Below are 24,438 nucleotides of genomic sequence, written 5' to 3' on the forward strand. Positions count from 1 at the left end.
ACTTTATAAGTGTATGTTTTGATTGAGGTCTCCCGTACTTATAACGCAAAGTATAGTAATATAGAGCTTAATTTTTGTTTTTGTTGGATATATCACAAAAAAGAAAGTGGCTCAATACGTATTTATTTTTCTGAACATTATTTCTTTGCATGAAGTAAGAATATAAAAAATGGTGTAGAAGTTTTGGCATTGAGAATTTTTTTTTTTTTTTTTTTTTTTTTTATCAAAACAAAATCTCGAGTCAATATGATATATCCATTATAACCACATGATATATTTAAATGAAGACGAAGAGATGCCAACTGATGAATCGATGAAATGAAATAATGATAGAAGACGATCAAAACATGATCATTAGCCTTATAATACAAGCATCTCAAATCTCAGTTCTTTTCTTATCAACCGGATATGATTAATTAAATATCACACTATACTGGTCTTTTACGCCACACAACCTATATATATATATATATATATATATATATAAACGTATGTATATCTATCTACAAATAGAAGACACCAAATACAAAATACAATCGTAAAGAGACCCCAATAATGGCATTCACTTCTTCTCCTTGGCATGGTTCCCAAAACGCAGCGTTTTGGCGCACGCTTTTCATATTACACTGTATCTCTACACTAGTCTTCACTACGATCTCAACACCACCCGAAGATCCTGTCAAATGTGTGTCGGGAAACACGGATTGTACCGTCACCAACTCGTACGGAGTCTTCCCAGACCGTTCCACGTGTCGAGCCGCCAATGTGACATACCCAACATCTGAAGCCGAGCTTGTCTCTGTAGTTGCTGCAGCTACTCAAGCCGGACAGAAAATGCGTGTAACCACTCGATATTCCCATAGCATCACTAAGCTCGTGTGTACCGATGGAACTGACGGTTTGTTCATAAGCACAAAGTTTCTAAACGATACCGTGAGAGTCGATGCAGATGCCATGACTTTGACGGTTGAGAGCGGCGTGACACTTAGGCAACTCATTGCTAAAGCGGCTAAGGTTGGATTAGCGCTGCCTTATGCACCGTATTGGTGGGGACTGACCGTGGGTGGTATGATGGGGACTGGTGCTCACGGAAGCTCATTGTGGGGTAATGGTAGTGCGGTCCATGATTATGTGACCGAGATCAGGATGGTTAGTCCTGGTTCGGCCAATGACGGGTTTGCAAAGGTTAGAGTTTTAAGTGAGATTACAACTCCTAACGAGTTTAACGCGGCTAAGGTTTCTCTTGGCGTTCTTGGCGTTATCTCTCAGGTTAGGAAATTTTAAATTTAATTATCTTTTGTTGCTTAGTAAGAAATAATAATAACATAGCTCTAACACGTGTGTTTTTCACAATTGCTCGAAAAAGGTGACTTTTAAATTGCAACCAATGTTCAAGAGATCTTTAAGATATGTTATGAGAAACGATTCAGATTTCGGAGATCAAGCCATAACATTTGGGAAGAAACATGAGTTTTCAGATTTCATATGGTTACCAAGCCAAGGCAAAGTGGTTTACCGAATGGACGACCGGGTAGCGGTCAACACGTCGGGCAATGGTTTGTTCGATTTTTTACCGTTCCGTTCGCAACTCTCTGCGGCATTAGCCATCATTAGATCTTCAGGTTCGTACTTATTTATAAAGCTTTGTTTTTTTTTTTTTTATTATTGTCAGTATATGATAAAAATCTATAGAAAATATCATTCAATAATTCCCTCTCTATTTATTAATTATTTATTCGGAACGTTTTTTTATTTTATTTTTTTCTTTTGTTGTCTTGTATTTTATATTTTCAGAGGAGACACAAGAGAGGTTCAGAGATGGGAATGGGAAGTGTGCGGGAGCCACATTAATTTCGTCTACACTGTTTGCTACAGCATTCGGTCTGACCAATAATGGTATAATTATATAAACATTTGTTCATTTATTATACTTGCACATTTTCATTGATTTCACATATTATTTACTCACTCATACCTTTGTGTTTCAAACATTCATCGGCTTTAGGCATTATATTTACCGGTTATCCGGTTATTGGAAGTCAAAACCGTATGATGTCGTCAGGATCATGCCTAGACAGTCTTCAAGATGGATTGATCACAGCGTGTCCATGGGACTCACGTATAAAAAGCGAATTCTTTCACCAAACAACGTTCAGTGTGCCGCTCACGCAAGTCAAAAGTTTCATCAATGACATCAAATCTCTTGTCAAGATTAATTCTAAATCTCTATGCGGACTTGAGCTCTACTATGGTATTCTTATGCGTTATGTCACATCATCTCCAGCTTTTCTTGGGAAAGAAACCGAAGCTTTAGATTTTGACCTAACTTATTACCGAGCCAAAAACCCGTTAACTCCGCGACTTTATGAAGATTTCATCGAAGAAATTGAGCAAATTGCGTTGTTCAAGTATAATGCATTGCCACATTGGGGTAAAAACAGAAACTTAGCATTTGATGGGGTGATAAGAAAGTATAAGAACGCACCCGCGTTCTTGAAAGTAAAAGAAGCCTACGATCCAACTGGTTTATTCTCGAGTGAATGGACAGATCAGATCCTAGGAATCAAAGGAAACGCGACGATAGTAAAAGATGGATGTGCATTGGAAGGATTGTGTATATGTTCGAAGGATGCTCATTGTGCTCCAGCCAAAGGATATTTGTGTCGACCAGGAAAAGTCTACAAAGAAGCTAGGGTCTGTACACGTCTTGATGATGACATAAGTGTGATTCAACCATTACGTTACTAACCTTATTGCTTCTTATATATATCAGATATTGCTAGTAGTAAAAAATAAATATATATATATATATACACCTATCCTCTTCAATGTGTGGTTGATACTTATCCTGGCGAGTGAATTCAGTTATACGTTTCCACTATCCTCGCAGATGAGAAATGGCACGCGACCTGCCTTGAGCGAGATCAGACTCGCAGGAGCAACAAAAGAAGACTAACATTAGTGTTTTACTGTTTTTTTAATTTCTCTTTTACTTTTATAATATGTCAAAGAAAAGAAAATGTCAAAGTCAACGTACAGTCAAGGTGGCGTAATCTTAAACCTTTTTTTTATCTTCCACTGAGGATATGTTTAGCATATACTTTGCCAAATATGCATGTTCATTCATGAAAAAAAAAAACAACTTGTGAGATATTTATTAAAAAAAAAAAAAACAACAACAACAACTTCCAAATTTGAACCGAATATGAAATGATATTCGTGAAACTCAAGACGTGTGTACCTAAATAGAAGACTAATTTTTTGATATTTGATATTACAAACATATTTCTATATATTACTTTAGAATAAAATATGACACTTTACTTTTAACATTACCTTGTGTATTTTTTAAGATTTCATTTTATAACACAACGCAGTAATATAATATCTCCTATAGGATTGATCAAAACTTTGGGAGAAAAGTTTGAACTATGACTACTCATTTAGATTACTCCGATGGGTACTTTGATTACATCATTACTTTGTGCGTGAAGGCAACGGCTTGTGAAAGGGGTACGTACCTTAGCAATCTTATCTTTTTTCAAATAAAATTGATTTTGGTCACTCTATATAGGACAAACCCCCAACTATTGTTTTATTTTATATTATTTAAAACTCAACTAATGGGTGTATTATATAGTTTGATATATTCAAGACATTACAGACTTCAGACTTGAGTTATTTTAATGCTACGAAATTTGTATGATAATTAATTACTAATTGAATTTGTCATGTGTATATTTATAATATATAAACTATTAGCACATTAAAATATTTAAGCCATCGTTCTTTTCTTTTAGAAAAAAATTCATAAGACGACGTGGTGAACAATTTGACTAAAATCATTTAAAAGTAAAGAGAAACAACAAACGATGCCAGCGCCAATGGGATTGCGATTGACTATGATCGATAAGAATTCCGCCAAGTTATAAGCCAATGTAATATAATTGAAATTAACACGACAGTCCATAAAAATGAATCGAATGTGATTAGTCGTTAAACACAACGATATCTCAACCTTATCTAATTTAATTAAACAAAATATTCTATTTAGATCGTACTTAACCGGCCTTTTAGGCCACTCAATCTCTATATAATACCAAACTTATATACAAAGTCGACATTCACAACAAATATTCAACAAAACTCAATCAAAATTCAAAACCCATGGCATTTACTTCTCCTCCTTCGTATAGTTCCCAAAACGCGACATATTGGCGTACTCTTATCGGGTTATATTATATATTTACACTTGTGCACACGGCAGTCTCAACACCACCCGAAGATCCTGTCAAATGTGTGTCGGGAAACACGAATTGTACCGTCACCAACTCATACGGAGCCTTCCCTGACCGGTCCACATGTCTAGCCGCCAACGTGGCATACCCAAAAACCGAAGCCGAGCTTGTCTCTGTCGTGGCTGCAGCCACTCAAGCAGGACGGAAAATGCGTGTAACCACTCGATATTCCCATAGCATTACTAAGCTTGTGTGTACCGACGGGACCGACGGATTGTTCATAAGCACAAAGTTTCTAGACCACACGGTAAAAGCAGATGCAACGGCCATGACCTTGACGGTTGAGAGTGGCGTGACGCTTAGGCAGTTAATCGCTGAAGCGGCTAAAATTGGATTAGCGTTGCCGTATGCACCGTATTGGTGGGGGCTGACCGTGGGTGGTATGATGGGAACGGGTGCTCATGGAAGCTCATTGTGGGGCAAAGGAAGTGCGGTCCATGATTATGTGACCGAGATCAGGATGGTTAGTCCAGGTTCAGTCAACGATGGGTTTGCAAAGATTAGAGTTTTAACCGAGACTACGACTCCTAACGAGTTCAACGCGGCTAAGGTCTCTCTTGGCGTCCTTGGAGTTATCTCTCAGGTTAATTTTTTTTTCTTTTTCTATTTTTTTTCTAAAAAAAAAGACAATATCATAGTTCTAAGCCATTTTGTTTACAATGTTTTACATGTATACCTTTTTTTTTTAAAGGTGACTTTTAAATTGCAACCGATGTTCAAGAGATCGCTAACATATACTATGAGAAATGATTCGGATTTTGAAGATCAAGCCGTGACTTTTGGAAAGAAACACGAGTTTGCGGATTTCATATGGTTACCAAGCCAAGGCAAAGTGGTGTATCGAAGAGATGACCGAGTAGCGGTCAACACGTCGGGCAACGGTTTGTTTGATTTCTTGCCTTTCCGTTCGCAACTATCTGCGGCAATAGCCATCATAAGATCAGCAGGTACTTCTTGCCTATCCTTATTTCTAATTAAGGGTTTGTTGCATTTAATTTTTAAAATGAACGTAAGGGTACAATCTTGTTCGTTTGACAACAAAGAAAATTAAAAGGGTAAAATCGAAGAACATTATCTGATCCATACTCCCATTTTGTTCGCATTTTTTTACTGATTAATACGTTTCATTTTCATTTAAGTCGTTTAACATTTTTGAACCATTGCACAAAAAAAAAAAAGTTAACCAAATACGCATCAGTGGCTTTATTAGAGGTAGTTGTTCCATTACTGGAGAAAACTAAGTAAAAGTTATACTTAAATTAGTACTTGTTTTAAATTATAACTCTTCATCTAACTCCTTTACCTACACCGTTTTGGTTGAGTGGATGAACCGACTTCTAATTATGGATTATGCTTCCATGTTTTAATTGTTTTGCCATAGGACCATTTATATAGGTAGGTATATAGTCATAAATCTAAACCATTTTCATTAAGTATTTACATTTATATATATATATATATATATATAAAATTAACTCTTGGATCCAACTCGGCAACTACCAATATCTAAATACGAAATTATCAAGAAAACAAAATGTTGTTATCAAGTGACGATTCCAATAATTTTCCTATAAATAAGAATTCTCTATATAGAAATTTCTACACGTAACTTTAATTTCTTGTATAATAATAATCAAGAGGAGACGCAAGAGACGTTCAGAGATGCGAATGGGAAGTGTGTGGGAGCCACACTAATTTCATCTACACTGTTTGCTACCTCATACGGTTTGACCAACAATGGTAATTATTTCTTTTCATTTTACTTATACGTTTTCACCTAGGATATATATATATATATATATATATATATATATATATATATATATGCTTACCCTTAGCTTTATGTTTCAATATTCACCGGGTTTAGGCATTATATTCACTGGTTATCCGGTCGTCGGAAGCCAAAACCGTATGATGTCGTCGGGATCGTGTCTAGACAGCCGTCAAGATGGGTTGATCACGGCGTGTGCGTGGGACTCACGTATAAAAGGCGAATTTTTTCATCAAACAACTTTCAGTGTCCCTCTCACCCACGTTAAAAGTTTTATCAACGACATCAAATCACTTGTAAAAATCGAATCAAAAGCTCTGTGTGGCCTTGAGCTTCACTATGGTATTCTTATGCGTTACGTCAAATCATCTCCCGCTTATCTAGGAAAAAAAATCGAAGCCCTCGACTTTGACATAACATACTATCGAGCTAAGGACCCGTTAACACCGCGACTATATGAAGATTTTATAGAAGAAATCGAGCAAGTTGCATTGTTCAAATATAACGCATTGCCACACTGGGGAAAGAATAGAAACTTGGCGTTTGATGGAGTAATTAAAAAGTACAATAACGCTCCTGCATTCTTGAAAGTAAAGGAGAGTTATGATCCGAAAGGTTTATTCTCGAGCGAATGGACGGATCAGATCCTAGGGATCAAAGGAAATGTAACAATAGTAAAAGATGGATGTGCATTGGAGGGTTTGTGTATATGTTCGAAGGATGCTCACTGTGCTCCGGCCAAAGGCTATTTGTGCCGACCGGGAAAAGTTTACAAAGAGGCTAGGGTTTGTACACGGGTCATTGGCACAAGTGTGATTTAAACAGTAAGTTATTATTAATCATCATTGCTTCTTCTATCAGATTGCCATCGTCTTTATTTGTGGGTAGCTAATAATCGTGATAGATTATTTCTATTTTGTTGTTGTAATAATAATAATAGTGTCGGGTTGCAATAAATTTTGGAATTTTCATGAGGTACCGAAGCCTAATAATTTTGCATATTGTGTTGGTTGCTATCGGTGGTTAAATACAAGATTAATGATTTATAGATTCTTGCTATAGTCTTAGTAGTATGTATATCCTTTCAGTCGACGATGCGGAGGAAATTAATTTGTAGAGTTTTTGTTATTTGGAAATAAAAATATGATCCGTACCCTAATCTAAAATTAAAGTAAGACATATTCGAAATGTTTATCAATTTAAAGATGATACAAATAGACCACATCTCTATTATATATTGTTACTAGATTAGATCCGCGTATTAACGAGTATATAAGAAAAATATATAAAAATTTAAGTTATATTTAAAATATTATTTATTATTTTTTTTTAAACCGGATTTAGAGTTCACATACTCCATTTTGCAATACAATTTATTTCTATATTACATGATAATAAAATTAGATTTTAATTATATACACTCATACAAATTAGTAACATTTATAATTTTCATATCAAAAAAATGTGCATTGTATCAAATTTATATCTTATTTATTTTTTTTTAAAACTAAAATTTAATAAAACATAATTCTCAAAGAAAAAACCGAAATCTAATTTTATCTCATATTTGAAAAAGTAACAATATCTTAAATATATTTGTTTCATATTTTGTAATCTCATACGTAATAGTTTTATTACTTGTCCAACTAATTTTGAATAAAATTATTCTAACATTATCATAAATTAATAAAAAAATCAAAAACGTTATTACGAGATTTTTTTTTAATGTAAAAATGAGTATCTACAATCCTTTTTCTTTTAGGATTAATAATTGACATATAATTTATTTAATTATGGTATTCTAGTAATTAATTGTATAATTTTCTTAATTTTTTTCTTATAGAATTAGTATTATATGAACTATCTTTTATATTTATTAAATTGTTTAAAATTTTAATTTCTTATAATTTACAAATATATTAAAACAAAGTTTTTGTATAACACATGATAAAATCTTTAATTGTTAAAATTCACATGTGTCGCGATCACATAAGTTATAAGTTATAACTTTGAAAACCAAAGTTTATATAATAACATAATAATATTGAATACACTATCAAAATCATTCACCAATTGAAAAGCTTAAGAAAATTGCATTAATTTATTATTTTGATTATCTTATTTTTCTTATATTATGTTAATCACTAATTGTAACACTTTTTTCCAGCATCACTAATTTGAACACATGAAACCTTTTTATACTTTAATCAATTTTATGTATAAATTTCTTTTTACTATATGAGTATAATAATTGCAATTAAATTGCAAATATTTTCCTCATTAATTGCACATATTTTTCTATTGAAATTAGTAATTTAATAGATAACTTTTCTATTAGAATTAGTGATATAATAGTTTACTTTTGATTTTATATACCTTTTAAAAATATTAATTGTAATCTTTTTATTTTTAGGATTTTCTTAATTTTCCTAATAATTATTAAATAAAATTTTTTTTCAAGTTAAAATATTATCGATATACTTGACACATGTCGCGACTATATGAATTACTAACTTTGAAAACTAAAGTTTATATAATAAAATAGTTATTATTTAACGGAAAACAAAACTACCCTTTTCAACACCATGTATTCATATAGTTGACGAAGTATTATTCGTACTCTGTCTACCCTTTTTTATTCCCACAATCAAGAATTCAAGATTAAAGAAATGTGGATCATATATATATATACAAAAGTCTTTAATAAGACTTGAAATTCATTCAAAGAGAGAAGTGAGAAATTCAAAGAGAAGTGAGAGCGAGTAAAATCTTCCAACTTAATAGTAACTTCTGAAATAAATACTCACATTCACTTTCACTAATGGGACTGTGTTCGTGAGGATGCTTTCCGTTTCCGTATTGAAAATCTCTCAGCTTAACACTCACACTATTTCCATTGTCGACGATGTAAAAGTTTTCAAGTGTTAAATGTCGATGTAATATACCTTCTTGATGGACATCAGCAACCGCTAATATCACCACTACAAAAAAAGTGTAATATTACATCATTTATTTTCTATTTTTGCATCAATTTTAAATGATGCAAAAATTATTTGCATCACTTTAATGAATGATTTATATTTTGTTGATGCAAATAATTTATATCAATTGAAATAAATATTTGTTTCAATTACTGAATTGATGTTCATTCACATCACTTATAAAAAATGTTGCAAATTTTACATCATTTTTATTAAATTGATATAAAATATTTACATCAATTATCAGAACTAATGTAAAATATTTATATCATTTTAGAAAAGTTGAGGTTAAATTAAATATTATGAAATAATATTTTTTCTGTAGTATAATATTTAATTATTTATCTTTCTATCATATTTTTTTATATATTTATTTGATAAATTGTAATTATTAGTTTATTACTATCCTATATTTTTAGGAATGATCCCACAATTAATTATTGTGCCCACTAAAAAAGTAGGAATAAAGGAATATATATAGAAGCAATTTGAAGTATATTGTTTTGGTGGAGCCGATGTGGGATACATTACAGGTTTGTTTTTCTTTTTTAGGTTTTAATTTTAATTAATTAAAGAATAACATAATATCTTGTTCTATTAAAATGAACAAATAATTACATATAATTCTACTAACATTGTTTAAAATAAAATTAGTATCATTTTTAAGTGATGTTAGTATAAATTAATAGATACATCAGTTATTAAGTGAAGTAAATTTATATATATGTATCAGTATTTTGTAAGTGATGTAATTGATCTGGATTTGTATCAATTATAATGAAATGAAGTAATACAAATCAATAACAATATCGATTATTATAACTGATGTCAAAATATAATTTTTATATCAATTATTAAAAAGTAATTTAAAATAATATCATTTAGTTTTGTGATACTAATAAATGATACCATACGACTGATTTTTTGTAGTGCACACCTTTGATCAGGTCTTCAAGAAATTGGGAAGGCTGGCCAAGTTTATCCCACAACTTTGATTTGTCGTTGAACTAATTCTGAACAAGATATTCAACTTGTGCTGGTAACAACGAACTCTTATTAGATCCACCTGAGTAACAGATGTCGATACATTGTTTAAGGGTGCACTTCCATTCTTCAGTAGAGAAGTACAAGAAGCTCCCATCGCTATTCACTCCAAAATAATGGAGCACATGTTTTTATGTGAGCTAGCATATGTGATTGAGCAACTCCCCATGCAAGACTACATTCTGATCATTTTCCGTAAAAGGTGTGATCCTTACATACGAAGGGCGGTTATCCCTTACTCCTTTGAAAACATTGATAGCGACCTCCTCTTTTGTTGTTATTAAACCGGAAGAGCATATAGCTGACTCTGTGCTATTCCACATAGATTATGTTGAGTAAACCATGATGTCATGTAACTGCAAGACATAACCATAACTGCTGGAAATTTTATCAATTTAAAGATGATAGAAATAGACCACATCTCTATTATATATTGTTTTAGTTATTATTTAACGGAAAACAAAACTACCCTCGCAAAAATGCGCAACACCATGTATCCATATAGTTGACGAAGTATTATTCGTACTCTGTCTACCCTTTTCTATTCCCACAATCAAGAATTCAAGATCAAAGAAATGTGGATCATATATATATATACAAAAAAGTCTTTAATAAGACCCCATGTTGTATAATTATAAACGAAACTAACATTGACAGCTCGAAAAGTAATGGACGGAATGTTATTATTAGTCGTTTACTCTGTTACTAGTATTATTATATCTCATACAAGCTACCATGATGCACTTAGTGTCAACCTTTTATGATTTAATTAAGCAAGTAAATGAACTGAACCGGCCATTAATTACGCCCCAAAACCACTATATATACCAAACATTTACAAACCCCCCCATTTGTAAAGATTCAACAAAACTCAATAAAACTCATGGCTTGCCGCACCCTTCTCGGGTTATATTGTTTATTTACACTTGTGCAAATGGCAAACTCAACACCACCCGAAGATCCTGTTAAATGTGTATCGGGAAACACGAACTGTGCAGTCACCAACTCATTAGGAGCCTTCCCAGACCGGTCCACCTGTGAGGCTGCCAACGTGGCCTACCCAACGACTGAAGCCGAGCTTGTATCTATAGTTGCTTCAGCCACTAAAGCTGGACGGAAAATGCGTGTGACTACTCGATATTCCCATAGCATCCCTAAGCTTGTGTGTACCGACGGAAACGACGGATTGTTCATAAGCACAAAGTTTTTAAACCACACGGTGAGAGCCGATGCAAAGGCCATGACCTTAACGGTTGAGAGTGGTGTGACGCTCAAGCAATTAATCGCTGAAGCAGCTAAACTTGGTTTGGCGTTGCCTTATGCACCGTATTGGTGGGGACTAACCGTGGGTGGTATGATGGGAACCGGTGCTCACGGGAGCTCATTGTGGGGTAAAGGAAGTGCGGTCCATGATTATGTGACCGAGATCAGGATGGTTAGTCCTGGCTCGGTCAATGACGGGTTTGCAAAGATTAGAGTTTTAAGCGAGGCTACGACTCCTAGCGAGTTTAACGCGGCTAAGGTTTCTCTTGGCGTTCTTGGTGTTATCTCTCAGGTTAGATCGATAAATTAAATTTTCATATTTTGGTATTACTACAAAAATATTTATATCCTGGTCATAGAGTTGGAACCCTTTCTAATTGCAATTGTTTCATTGTATGTTTTTTTTTTTTTTTTTGACAAGTAGGTGACTTTTGAATTACAACCAATGTTCAAAAGATCGTTGAAGTATGTTATGGAAAACGACTTGGATTTCGATGATCAAGCTCTGACATTCGGAAAAAAAAACATGAGTTTGCAGATTTTGTATGGTTACCAAGCCAAGGCAAAGTGGTTTATCGAATTGACGACCGAGTAGCTGACAACACATTTGGCAATGGTTTGTATGATTTCTTGCCCTTCCGTTCGCAACCTTCTGTAGCGGTAGCCACCACAAGATCTTCAGGTTCTTGGCTAGCTTTCTTTATTTTTCAATATTGTCTATTAAATATGTTTTTATGCATGTTATGAAAATTGTAACAAGTTTTCTTTAAATTTGTTTTCGAAAAATTGTAACAATTTATTTAGAGGAGACGCAAGAGACATTGAGAGATGCGCATGGGAAGTGTGCGGCAGCCACAGCAATTTCATCTGCGCTGTTTTCTGCCTCATACGGTTTGACAAACAACGGTAACTAACTATTTTCGTTACATTATAATTTATACATGGTCGATCTCACACTAAATATTTACTCACACGTCTCCTTATGTTTCAAATATACAACGGCATTAGGTATTATATTCACGGGCTATCCAGTCATTGGAAGCCAAAATCGCATGATGGCGTCAGGATCGTGTCTAGATGGACTGGAAGATGGATTGACCACTGCGTGTCCATGGGACTCACGTATAAAAGGCGTATCTTTTCATCAAACATGTTTCAGTATTCCTCTCTCGCAAGTTAAAACTTTCATCAACGACATTAAATCTCTTATCAAGATCGAGCCGAAATCTCTATGCGGGCTTGAACTCTACTATGGCATCCTAATGCGTTATGTCACATCCTCTCCAGCTTATCTTGGAAAAGAAACGGAAGGCATAGACTTTGATATAACGTATTACCGAGCCAAAGATCCATTAACACCGCGACTCTACGAAGACTTTATCGAAGAAATCGAGCAAATAGCGTTGTTCAAGTACAATGCGTTGCCACATTGGGGTAAGAATAGAAACATAGCGTTTGATGGAGTGATTAAGAAGTACAAGAACGCACCCGAATTCTTGAAAGTTAAGGAGAGTTATGATCCTAATGGTTTATTCTCAAGCGAGTGGACGGATCAAATCCTAGGGATCAAAGGAAACACGACGATAGTAAAAGATGGGTGTGCACTGGAGGGTTTGTGTATATGTTCGGAGGATGCTCATTGTGCTCCGACCAATGGCTATCTTTGTCGACCAGGAAAAGTTTACAAAGAGGCTAGAGTTTGTACACATGTAAATAATGTAAGTTTACAAAGAGACTAACGAAAATTTTACATACTGTAACTTTTTTTTATCACAAGATGAAAATATACATATAATTAAAAAGGTCAAAGTCAAAGTTGAGTGTTTTGAAACTCATAGAGAAGCTTCTCGAACTCGACTAATCTGTGACCCCAATCACTATTGATCCTTAACGGCCTCACGTTACTGTAATCAACACCGTTATCTCCGGTGGACTCGCCCGCAGAGGATGATAGCTCCACACCTCTTATCAACTTCTTCTTCTTCTTCTTCTTACCGGCGTTCGTTCTCTTCTTCTGAGCCGTCGCTCTCTGAATCGCCCAGAGCACGTCTGATCCACTAATCTCCTTCGGAATCGGTTTACTAGGGTTCGAATCGCCGGTGCGGAGGAGGATTTTTTTGCCTAATCCGCCGACGGATTCGGATTCGGGAGTTTGCGATTTCGTCGGGATGTTAATGAATCGACGGTTGATTCCTTCGTAGTTACGCGGCGGAGGCTGTGAAGAGCCGACGATGGTTGCTCCGGTTCGTCCCCTGAGTAATTGAACCGGCATCGCCGCTGGTTTCACGGTCCACATAGTAACTCCGATTATAATATTTTTATTTGCAGTGATGAAGAATCCAGTCCACACATACTAAATCAGTAGCTTATTGGGCTTAAACAGGCCCATTAATCTGAACCGCCTTAAACAGAATGATAGCCCAATAAGATTTTTTTTGTTATTGTCAAAAATCATTTTATAAAAAGTCGTATCTTTCAAAATTAAATAAACACGTACCAAATTTTTGACGATAACTCGTCTTATACATTATTACAGGGTAACATTAAAGAGGTGCAATCTTATAGAAAGCTAGATATATATAGAGTTGAACTATGATACCTTGTCACATGACTTCACACGTACTATGTCACGTGAACCGGATACTTATGAACCGAGTCACCCCACGGATTACCTACCAATGACTCGCTCGCCGGAATCGTTCTCAACGCTCTCCACACAATACTATTACATTTAAAACCAGACCCAAATGCTAACTGCCAAATCCGATCTCCTCTCTTGACGCGACACTTAGCCTCCACGTAAGCAAGTTCGTACCAGAGCGACGAGCTTGAAGTGTTTCCAAAGCGGTGCAAAGTCATCCGAGACGGCTCAAGATCATGCTCACTAAGTCCAAGACCTTTTTCAACCGCGTCAAGTAACGCTCTACCTCCGGCGTGAATACAGAAATGCTCGAAACATAGTTTAAAATCCGGAACGTATGGACTAACCTTTAAATGGAAAAGCTTGCTTTTTACCATGAAGAGAACAAACCGGAGCTTTTCATATAAAGGCAGAACGAGCGGACCAAGTGCAGTTAGATTCGTCTTTAACGTGTCACCAGCAACAACGGTTAGTTCTTTAGAGAGTGAGACTCCAACGATACCTTTATCGTCTTCTTTTTGGTCAGCACAAGTGTAATGTTTATCGCTAGCGCCTTTGTGAGTCCTTACGAGTTGAGACAACTCGTACTTTGACCGGACTCGGTCTTGGCTCCGGTTGGAGAGCATAACTGCAGCGCCACCTACCCGAAATAGACAGTTAGGAACTAACATTGACCGGTCGTTGCCTCGATACATGCTTAAAGTCATGTTCTCCATGCTAACAATGACTGCATATGTATTAGGGTTTGCTTTAAGTAGATTTGTGGCGAGATCGACGGAGATTGCACCGGCGCTGCATCCCATACCAGAGAGGTTGTAGGTTTTGACGTTGGTTTTGAGCTTGTAGCGGTTTACGATCATGGACGAGAGCGATGGATTAGGGTTAAACAAGCTGCAGTTTACAATGAAGATTCCGACATCTCTCGGTTCGACTCCGGTTTTCTTGAATAGTGAGTTAAGAGCTCCGAAGATGACTAGTTCGGCTTCATGTCTAGCCTCGAACATTGATGGAGTTGGTGGAGAGGTTAACATGCAACGTGGGGCGTACGTATCCTCTCCTAAACCGGACCGGTTTAGTATCCTCGTCATGAAGTGGATTGTTTCATCGGTGTAGAGTTGAGCGCCTTTGGCCATGTTGAAGAACGTTTCGGATGAGATTTTGCAAGAGTCCGTGGGTTGGTGACATGAGAAATCTACGAGGTAAACCGGTTTAGACCGGGTGGTTGAGTAAACATAGAAGAAGATGGATATGATGAGTAAACTGATCTTGACCGGAAAAGAAGAGAAGAAGTTGTGTTGAAATTGAAGTAGATCAAGCTCAAAGAGAGACAAGAGGATAATAATGAGCAAAAGATGCTTGAAATCTGCCATTGCAATGAACATATGAGAAACAATTGGTCACTGGGTGGGTTTTTATATAAGCAACGTAATCACTAAATCAATATCTAGGATATGAATAGTGTTGGCGTTAAGTGCGTTTGTGCCGCGGAAAACGCGATCTGCGTCTTATGTCTTATCTTTGCCGCAAGTTGTACAATTAGGTGAACGCACTTTTAAAAAATGGTCGTCTTTTGTGCCTTTTGCAAAAAAGTTATTGTCGTACGTACAAAGACCACATGAATAGAACCATTTCAAACAATGAAAATAGAAATAGTTTTGATCACGAGTTTAAAGTTATCTCAATTCACTATTTATATATTTTCACCATAGTAATTGTTAACATATTTATTACCAAACATGTATACCAATTATTTGTGGTATGATTGTTTTGCATAGATGCACCACGCCGGTTGTACACTTACATAACATTAATTAATTAATTAATTTCGCATGGAGTGTTAGAAATTTAGAATCATGTGATCTTCCTCAAACTGATTTATGTAGTTAATTAATGAACCCAAAAGAGGAAAGTTGTAAAAGAGAAAAGACTCTAAAGATAGATATAATTTATTACGGGTACAGTGTTTGGTTGGGGATTTGTCAGTCCATTTTAAATTGTAGTTGAAGTGGTCAGTGGCTGGCCAAGTTGGAGGAGAAGTGGACCAATGACGAACAAATACTGAGACAGTGTACTCGTACGTTTCTGGTGTGTTAGTTGGGCCATTTATTTTATCAAAAAATACGTATAAAGTCACAATTATTTCGCAGCCGGATATTGTTGTATCCAATATACGTACGAACTCTCATTGTAATTGATAAAATTTAAATATGCAAGTAATTGCTATATATACGACATTTCATATTGAATTAGCCATATATGCAGATATTTGGATGTTACCCCATCGTTCATGTTCAAAACATCAAACTTAACTGGCTGTAACCACATTTATGTTGTTAGCATAAGTCAGGATGCATTCAATATTTGTTATGCTGTATTTGTTCTGTGTGTTTCATTAGTTCTGATGTGCATTGATTGTATCGTTGTACTATTTGAGTCTATACTTAACATTTTCGACTTTTAATATATTTCCACCGAAACTTCGTTTAAAGTTCCTCTCAACCAAAAACTCAAACAAGGGGATCCAGACTATTCGATCCTTTAATTTGGAAATGCATGACGTTCACCACTAGCCAAACACTCATGTACTCTCTTTAGTTTAGATTATGATTAAAGATATTTTTTGTTAACACTCAAATGTGATATATGGACATAAAAAGAAAGAAAGAAAGAGGATGAATGGTAGATAAAGTAACAGAAATAAACTGTACTTAGCATTCAAATGTTCCCTGCTAACTGGTCATTAGCTTAGATTTTTCTACATGACCAAAAGAAGAAGAAGGTTACTGTCAGATTTAATGTAATTCGACTTCTGATAGTGACAAAGTAAGTAGATGACTGACTCTTATCATAGTGTAAGGGACCTACGAATATATTTCCTAGTTTTTGTTCATTGATACCCAATAACTGTAATAAAGCATCTCACATGGACGAACGAGGATAAATTTCGCTTGTATTTTTTCTTGCATTCACTATTTCAAAATTTTAAATGTCTCTTTGAATTTGATATATTTCATTATCACCATGATGAACGAAAATACCATTAATTTTTTTTTCCTCCTTTTAAAAAAACTTAAAATATATGTTGCTGAAATCGATTTCTACTGTGGTATGGTGAAACATGACGGAAAAATGTCAAATAAAAACTCTGGTCGACAATACTAGTTTCACATCAATAAAAGCCTACTTTGAAGATTCTACACACCAATGTTTCATTAATAATAAGCATTTACTGAACGTGCGAAATTACTATAGCGGAGGATCAGGATGAATAGGTTTGTAAGAAGAATTGAGAATAGATGCATGACGAATAAGTATAATTCATGCAACGAAAAAAAAAAACAAAAACAAAAAAATTCATGCAACAACCATTGTGATTAAATGTAGAACTTAATTTGCTTTTAGTTATTTGTTTCGAGAATCTCATGATATGAATCGACACGGCTTACAAGATCTATGATTGGAACTTAATTACCCAAAACATTTTGATACTAGCCAGTCTAGTGGTCAAATTGCTCATATAAACCTTATATGATAGTATGATTTTTCTAAGCTTTGTTTACGAGAAGAAGACTCTTTAAGATTCGCTAATAGGAACAGAGACGACGACTCTGTTCTGACTCTGTTGTCTGTTGTTGGAAATAGATAATGGCTCTGTTTTTGGTAAATAGAGTATGAGTTTTCTCTAATACAATAGAACTCGGTTACATTTGTTTCCACTCCTGAATTGATTGGATATAAATTTATCCCTATTTCAAACAACTAACACCTATAATCATATTTCACAATATTTTTACACTCTCAAAAAACACATAAAACAATAAAAGTGAGGTAAGAAAATTTTACCAAGGCAAAGAAGAGAGACGTGAACCCCAAGCTTCTCGTCCTTTTCTTCCTTCATCACGATTACTTACAAAAGTTTTCTTCGTGGATTTGCTTAACTGAAACAAAGGATGCTTACTCAACCTCTGTACTGGGCCGATGTTTTTATTACCCGACGAAGCATCTAAAACAGCTTCGTTATCGTTTCTCTTCTTCACGTTCCAAAACTCTTCTTCATTGTCAGCCTCTAACCTACACAGAGTAGCCACTCTCAAGAACTTAGGGTTATTATTGTTGGGTTTCTCAGGGCTTAATATCTCAGAGTGTTGTGATTCCCATTCTTCTGATGGATCAGATGTTTGTTTGTCTAGCCACCTTGCTTTCGCGTCTGCGTTTTCCCTCTCTTTGAGGTTCATTAAGATTAAAGTCTTTAGAAAATTCATCACTTGCACCGCATGGATCAGTGCAGTTAAAGGATCTGCCATCTACAATATCAAAAACGGTTTCATGAGAATCAAAAGCTATAACCAAAGTATATCAAAGCCTTCGTTAAAAGAAATATTACTTACTTGAGTCATGTTTGGGGCAAAGACCATGGCAACATTGCGAGCATTCATTTTGTTGAACTGTTCATGCTCCACGACATCAGCCATTAGACCGATGGCCCAGTCCAGAAGCGCAGATTCAACCGGAGGAAGTAGAGTCACGAGCCGGCTACAATCGTCCTCTGTGTTACACCTCATCACTTGCTCTGGTGTCAACACATCAAGCACTCCTGTAGGTAACTCCCTAAACCAAGCCTGATTCAATCCAAATTTTTTATCAACTTCTTTGAACTTAAAATGTCATATATAAACTAACTAAAAATGTTTCATAACACACCTTTATTAAACCCGCCAAGCAATGAACGTCAATTCCACGTGGTATCACACCGCGGTTAAGCTGCCTCCGGACATGCTCTTCTTTGCCGTTGTCTGGATTTATACGGAATATTCCTTCTGCCTTAAGGTAACAAACAATCACACATTATATCAGAACTCTTTTAATTCCAGAATATTCCAAAAGTTTCATGAAACAGAAGAGGGTGGAGACTTACTCTAAGACCTCCTTCAGTGTATAGACGTTTTTGCATCCTGAGGAGGATTGTTGGGACACTGTTTCCTCTGTCGTCATATGAGCATTGCATTGACTTCGCCGATACTCCAAATACACTTACACTGGCCAAGAAAAAAAAAACTTTACTTATGAGACAAACTAGTCTGGCCCATATTTTACTCTTATATAAATGAATCAACAGAAACACATACGCTCAAATTGATTAGAAATTAAAAACCGATCATGATATAGTAACCAACTTAGTAAAACGACCTCACAAGTGTTAATCAGAGTTAATCAGTCTTTTACTTCACAAGTCCATCATCCACGGAAAAGTCGATTTTACAAAAAACAATATATTTTCTTTTGTTTTCCCCAACAAAATATTACAAACCAGTCTGGTTACAAATTTTTTCTTTTTTTTTAATATCAAAGTTGTTGTGTAATCGTGGTAGAGCCCAAATTATTCTAATCAAGTTTAGAGCCCCATGAGTCATTCAATCACCAGTCACCACTCATTCAGGCTACAAGTTGTTTAAAGACCAATCTTTATGTCTGAATAGTTTCATACTGTTGTTTAAAACAAAAGGTTATATAGACTTAATTGTTTTCATATTGTTTGTGTGGGTTAGAATAAAATGGGTCTTGAAATATAGATCTTTTTATATAGAAAAACAAAAAGAGAATCTTCTTCTGTGAGGAAACGAGAGTGTCGTAATCATGCATTTAAATCCAAACAAGCAACCATCTTAATGATTCTATCCAACACAGTAACATGCCATACAGATTTTCCAGCTATGAAATATATTTATTTAATTCCTCCTATCTTACTAATATATTGAAGAGCAAAAAAAAACATGCAATAATACTGTACCCCTCATTCATAACCTCACAATTAAAATTTAAACTATACTTTATACGTCTTGGTAATATTAATTAATTGATTATTAAACAACGGACCTGGCGCTAGGAGCTCGAGGAGGAACCTCCGGTTCGAGCTCAGAAGGAAGACCGAGAAAACCATTAAACCGGTCAAAAGTCACGTGACTCACGTGCTTAACCTCCGTCGGCCAACCTATATCCATAGACGACGCTGCCGCCAAGTCATCGTCCCTTCTCTCCATGGTGCACGACATCACCAGCGACTTCCTTAGAACCGCCGCAAGAAGGTCTACGATCGTTAGCTGACCCGAACCCGCGGATCCGTTCCCGGATCTTGACGCGTGTGAGCTCAACGGCGTCGAAGCGTCGTAGTAGTCTGTGCTCGTAGTGCTATGTTCTTCTTCTTCGTACTCGTCGTCATAGTTCTTGTGGATGTTCTCGTATATGTCTGGACCCGGTCGGCTCGGTTTAAACCCGATAGTTCCTGTGGATTTGGATCGGGAGAAGTTAGTCATCGTTTGTTTTCTTGTCTGAAGGAGAATATGAGAGAACGTAATGTTAATGGTAGAGTTAAGAAGAAGAAGCAGAAGCTTTGAATGTGAGAGAAAGAAAGAGAGATAGAGAGATATAAGAGTTTGTTTGGTGAGAAAGAAAATGTGAGAAAACGAAGGAAATTTTTACAGATATAATTGCGTGGAAACAAAGGGACGATTCTTTCTATTTTATTTTTATCACTATGTTTTCTTTTTTGGGATCTGTGTTTAGTGGATAGGGAGAAAGAGTGACGGAGACGTAAATGAAAATGATACTCAACTTGTATGAAGTAAAATTACTGCGGTGAAAATAAATTAAAAAAAGAATTTAAAGATAAAATAGAAATGTCTCATGATAAGATTAGGTTATACTACTAGTTTAGTAGTCGGCTCGTGACGCTGCCTAGGAGATGATTAGATGAGATGGGTGACAACTGACAAGTAAGAATGGGGGACATACGAGTCAGTGTTATTTTTTGGAGCTTTCTTTGATTTTTGTTTTATATTGACATTGACATTGTTAAGGGACAAGGGTCGGTCATAAGTAATTTGTTTTCTAACGCTCGAGAGCCTCTGCGAGTCATGTTAGGATTAGGATTCTTCCCTCTCGCCTTTTTTTTTTTTACCAATTAGAACGTATATATATGGTATATACATACAGTTTTTTTTTTGTTCGATTGATTATAAATTAAAGCATCATTAATGATTAAACCTATACGATGTCGTCGTTAAGTGGGGGCGACGATATGTAACTCGACATCACAAAAGAAGACTTCGCTGTAGTGTCTTGGCTATTTTTTGTTTTCGGAATACGTTATCACATGGTTACATGTGCATTGGTTCTTTGGTTCTTTTATCATGTCAAATACACTACAAAACATTTGGTATCGTATTGATTCTAACTTTTCATGATCCGCTAAGTTAAATTATACTGTATGATGGAAAATTTTTAGAAATTAAGGTTTGTGTTTTCATACAATCTACAATATATTTTATAATACTCACATAGAGATAGCTCAAGTCGTGCTTCTATATATAGTTTAAGATTAATAAAAACAAACGCGTTATTTATTTGTTTAGTTGTAGATTATTGTAAAACGATCGTGCTGTGTTTATTCGATATCATCATTATTGGTATAATCTTTTTCTTTTCATAATTAGACTACTAAATCCTATCACAATAATTCTTGTTTCTCATTCTAAATAATAAACTAGTCATCGTTTTCGATTTTAATTTATATAGGTTATGAATGATTGCTTTCTTCTCCAAAGTCCAATCCAGCTGCTCATTTATTATCAAGAGGCTACAATCATATAGTTTAGAGAGTAATTAATTGCGCCGTAGAAGATACAGTATTACAGTATTCTTTTGGTTAGAAAATATAAAATTCGAGAGCATATAGTTAACGACTCGCATTAAATGAGCAGTGGTTCACGTGATGTCTTCTGTTTCAATTCATCGCGTTTGCCGTACGATGAAGACATTATAACAAACAATCCGACGCTTCACGTGATGGCTCCTGTATATGTTACTACGTAGAAGGAAAGAATGAGTTTATTACCCTAATCTTCCTATAATTTTCATGTTGTCGTCTCTTTAGTCTCACTAGTCACTACATCAGTACATGTTACAACTAAAAATCAAAATTTTATTTCCTTAACCGGATTTAATACCTCTACTGGTTTATTCACTTACTCAGCGTGCGTTACCTTGTTAATTGTCACATTTACAATATAAAATTTTAAATTTAGCATAAAGTTTCTTTAGGAAAAGCAACAGTGCAGTTTTTGTTTTTGTGATTATTTAAAAATGTTTTAATTATTCCCGTCGAGGCGGACAAATGTTTGCCACTTGAAAAAACCTTTTAACTTTTAAGAGCAATAAGTAATAACTAATGTTAAATGTCATTTTTTTAACAACCGCATCTCATGCGTTGCAGTAAATAGTGTGTTAGAAAATATTGCAGTAAGATGAGATCTACAATACTCACTATAACATAGAATGTTATATAAAATTTGCATACAGATATATACACTGATACACATTTGTAAATTTTTGATATTTTCTCTTTTCCAAAACATCTATTATTAGAAAACAGATGCAGTGATGGACAAATATATACAATACTCACTAACCATCTGTCATCTGTGTTATTTCATGTACAGCCATTTTTAATTAAGTTTTAAGAATATTTGTATAAATAACTGTGATCAATATGTGTATATTTAGGAAGTTAAGGTATATGTATGGTTATTGGTCTTATAGCAGGGAAATAAAATATTGAGATGGTTAGTGGAGTTATAAAAACGCATGCGCGGAATCTATGAGCAAAGATGGCTTTGATACTTAGCGACAAATAAAACATGTATGCTGATGGGTTTAGTCATTTTAACAATAAAAGCCAAAATGTAACTAATAAAATACTATCATTTATATTTTGTTTGTTGTAATCATTCCATTTTTAAGTTAGGACGCCAAAAAGCTTAGATAGTAAACAAGCGCTAATATAACAATTCATTAATTAAATTATGGCCAGATTTGGCTGGATGCACACATCGAAGAGTGCATTTCAAGTGATTAGACTCCATTTGTTAATTATGAAAATCGACACAAACAAATAACGCATCAGTGAATTTTTCGTATATAAGATCGACAAACATATTTGGCAAATTTTTGTCGTAATCGCCTGTTTCAATATCAATAAACCAAATTAGTGACTTTCTTATAGCTAGAGTGGATATTTCACATGTATTAATTGACTTATTATCATCAATTCATCATGGATCCGTACACTATTTGGATTTCTGTGAATATCAGTTTACAAAATTCAGATAGTAAAAGAATATATAGCTATACTAGTTTTACGGTCTCAGATCGTTAGTCCATATGAAGAAATTACGGGAAAAAAGGTTTAAGCTCTTAATTTCCAGTCTGAACTCTGAATGATCCAAAATGAAAAGAAAGAGTTTTACCTTTAACCAAAAAATAGACAAAAATAAGTAAGAAAAACATAATAAAATATAGGTATAAATGTATAATGTATATGCGTATGCTGAAATTATCACATGATTCCAACAATCCAACAACTCCAAAAAACGCCGGTCCAAATGTTTCGACTGCATGCTTCTGCAAGAAGCAAAAGTATAAAATAATTTAATTATTTTAAATAAAAATAAACAATAAACAACAATGCAACAACATACACGTACGCATGTATGTATAGAAAACGGATTCTAATAATTATGAAGTTTATATATAGAAAGTGATATTGACACATATTCGTATGATTGTTTAATAATGTTAGCTTCAAAGTTACTCTTTGGTTCTCAAATTGTTTCGTCACTAGATTTTAGGTGTTGTGGCAACGACTTTAACCGAAACCACACCAACTATAGTGTCTACTGTCTAGAGAAGACAAGTGGCCTTTTCAGTGTTTCGTTTGATTTAATCCTTAAGCTACAACTGACCAATTATAATACTCATGCTTTCAATATTTCTAATTTAATTATTATAAATTCAGAAAAAAAAACCCAAGATCTAATCAGATCCTACCCGTACCTGACTAGGAAATTCATACAAAAATTGTGCGTATTATAGTAATATTTTCTTAGTGGGAATTGTGGTCTCAAATTGTTGTGTTTATGAATATCAATCGTGTTTATCGAAAACTTTAAATTTAAATGGTAGATATGATATTTCTGGAAGTTGGTTCCTTGAGAATTAGGCCTAGAAACGGGTTGACATTGGACCCATTTCGGCCTTTGTACACAAAATAAGATTTACATTTGTAAACGACACACTGGGCTTAAACGTATTGGGCTAGTTATCTAGGCTCTGGCACAGATATTATATAGGTTATAGATCAACTGAACGCTTCAACATTTATATATGTGTGGGCCGTGTGGCTAAATTATCTAGGTTCGTAGATGTTTGACCTCATGTCCTGATGATTTTAATTTCAACGTTAACGACAAATATATTTTTTTCTAAACAAAAGTTTTTAATCTACGAATTAATTAAAAAAAATTTGAAAGGGAATATTGTGTAATTTTACTTAACTAAAGAGTATATTTGATTGGCGGATTTAAAAATATATTTTTTATTAGACCA

At 34.7% G+C, this 24,438-nt stretch overlaps 4 protein-coding genes and 2 pseudogenes across 6 annotated transcripts; 3 read left to right on the forward strand and 3 right to left on the reverse strand.

Annotated features, from left to right (window-relative positions):
- Window positions 1-499: 499 nt before the first annotated feature.
- LOC104784633 (putative L-gulonolactone oxidase 6) lies at window positions 500-3,078 on the forward strand. The gene is made up of 4 exons (XM_010509674.3): window positions 500-1,269; window positions 1,367-1,622; window positions 1,795-1,896; window positions 2,006-3,078. Exons 1-4 carry the CDS (start codon window positions 556-558, stop codon window positions 2,746-2,748), a joined length of 1,815 nt encoding a protein of 604 aa, XP_010507976.2. The 5' UTR covers window positions 500-555; the 3' UTR covers window positions 2,749-3,078.
- An 877-nt stretch (window positions 3,079-3,955) lies between these two features.
- Window positions 3,956-7,047, forward strand: GULLO2 (D-arabinono-1,4-lactone oxidase family protein). Its single transcript, XM_010509675.3, has 4 exons — window positions 3,956-4,881; window positions 4,990-5,245; window positions 5,937-6,038; window positions 6,166-7,047. The coding sequence occupies exons 1-4, from the start codon at window positions 4,168-4,170 to the stop codon at window positions 6,888-6,890; spliced, it is 1,797 nt and encodes a 598-aa protein (XP_010507977.2). The 5' UTR covers window positions 3,956-4,167; the 3' UTR covers window positions 6,891-7,047.
- Window positions 7,048-10,964: 3,917 nt separating this feature from the next.
- Window positions 10,965-13,683, forward strand: LOC104788736 (L-gulonolactone oxidase 5-like; annotated as a pseudogene). Its single transcript, XR_015558111.1, has 4 exons — window positions 10,965-11,649; window positions 11,782-12,039; window positions 12,162-12,263; window positions 12,366-13,683. The product of XR_015558111.1 is annotated as an L-gulonolactone oxidase 5-like (transcript).
- Window positions 13,038-13,653, reverse strand: LOC104784636 (uncharacterized). The gene has a single exon (XM_010509677.3). It carries the CDS (start codon window positions 13,651-13,653, stop codon window positions 13,168-13,170), a length of 486 nt encoding a protein of 161 aa, XP_010507979.1. The 3' UTR covers window positions 13,038-13,167.
- On the reverse strand, window positions 13,038-15,491 carry LOC104784637 (3-ketoacyl-CoA synthase 13 pseudogene; annotated as a pseudogene). Its single transcript, XR_015558112.1, has 2 exons — window positions 13,957-15,491; window positions 13,038-13,759 (listed from the first exon to the last, which is right to left on the reverse strand). The product of XR_015558112.1 is annotated as a 3-ketoacyl-CoA synthase 13 pseudogene (transcript).
- Window positions 15,492-17,652: 2,161 nt separating this feature from the next.
- Window positions 17,653-20,676, reverse strand: LOC104784638 (rho GTPase-activating protein 3). The gene is made up of 5 exons (XM_010509680.3): window positions 19,873-20,676; window positions 18,914-19,034; window positions 18,700-18,819; window positions 18,387-18,617; window positions 17,653-18,302 (listed from the first exon to the last, which is right to left on the reverse strand). Exons 1-5 carry the CDS (start codon window positions 20,307-20,309, stop codon window positions 17,838-17,840), a joined length of 1,374 nt encoding a protein of 457 aa, XP_010507982.1. The 5' UTR covers window positions 20,310-20,676; the 3' UTR covers window positions 17,653-17,837.
- Between the last annotated feature and the right edge of the window lie 3,762 nt (window positions 20,677-24,438).

This window comes from Camelina sativa, chromosome 5 (genome assembly GCF_030686135.1).
Source record: "Camelina sativa cultivar CO46 ecotype springtype chromosome 5, ASM3068613v1".
NCBI classification, from domain to species: Eukaryota; Viridiplantae; Streptophyta; class Magnoliopsida; order Brassicales; family Brassicaceae; genus Camelina; species Camelina sativa.

Excerpts from the sequence above, each read along its gene's own strand:
- LOC104784633 (XM_010509674.3), top strand. The coding sequence starts at position 556 with ATGGCATTCACTTCTTCTCCTTGGCATGGTTCCCAAAACGCAGCGTTT. Across the intron at positions 1,623-1,794 it reads AGCCATCATTAGATCTTCAG|AGGAGACACAAGAGAGGTTC; the intron begins GTTCGTACTTAT and ends TTATATTTTCAG. Across the intron at positions 1,897-2,005 it reads ATTCGGTCTGACCAATAATG|GCATTATATTTACCGGTTAT; the intron begins GTATAATTATAT and ends CATCGGCTTTAG.
- GULLO2 (XM_010509675.3), top strand. The coding sequence starts at position 4,168 with ATGGCATTTACTTCTCCTCCTTCGTATAGTTCCCAAAACGCGACATAT. Across the intron at positions 5,246-5,936 it reads AGCCATCATAAGATCAGCAG|AGGAGACGCAAGAGACGTTC; the intron begins GTACTTCTTGCC and ends ATAATAATCAAG. Across the intron at positions 6,039-6,165 it reads ATACGGTTTGACCAACAATG|GCATTATATTCACTGGTTAT; the intron begins GTAATTATTTCT and ends CACCGGGTTTAG.
- LOC104784636 (XM_010509677.3), bottom strand. The coding sequence starts at position 13,653 with ATGTGGACCGTGAAACCAGCGGCGATGCCGGTTCAATTACTCAGGGGA.
- LOC104784638 (XM_010509680.3), bottom strand. The coding sequence starts at position 20,309 with ATGACTAACTTCTCCCGATCCAAATCCACAGGAACTATCGGGTTTAAA. Across the intron at positions 18,820-18,913 it reads ACACTGAAGGAGGTCTTAGA|GCAGAAGGAATATTCCGTAT; the intron begins GTAAGTCTCCAC and ends TGTTACCTTAAG. Across the intron at positions 18,303-18,386 it reads TTGCCCCAAACATGACTCAA|ATGGCAGATCCTTTAACTGC; the intron begins GTAAGTAATATT and ends TTGATATTGTAG.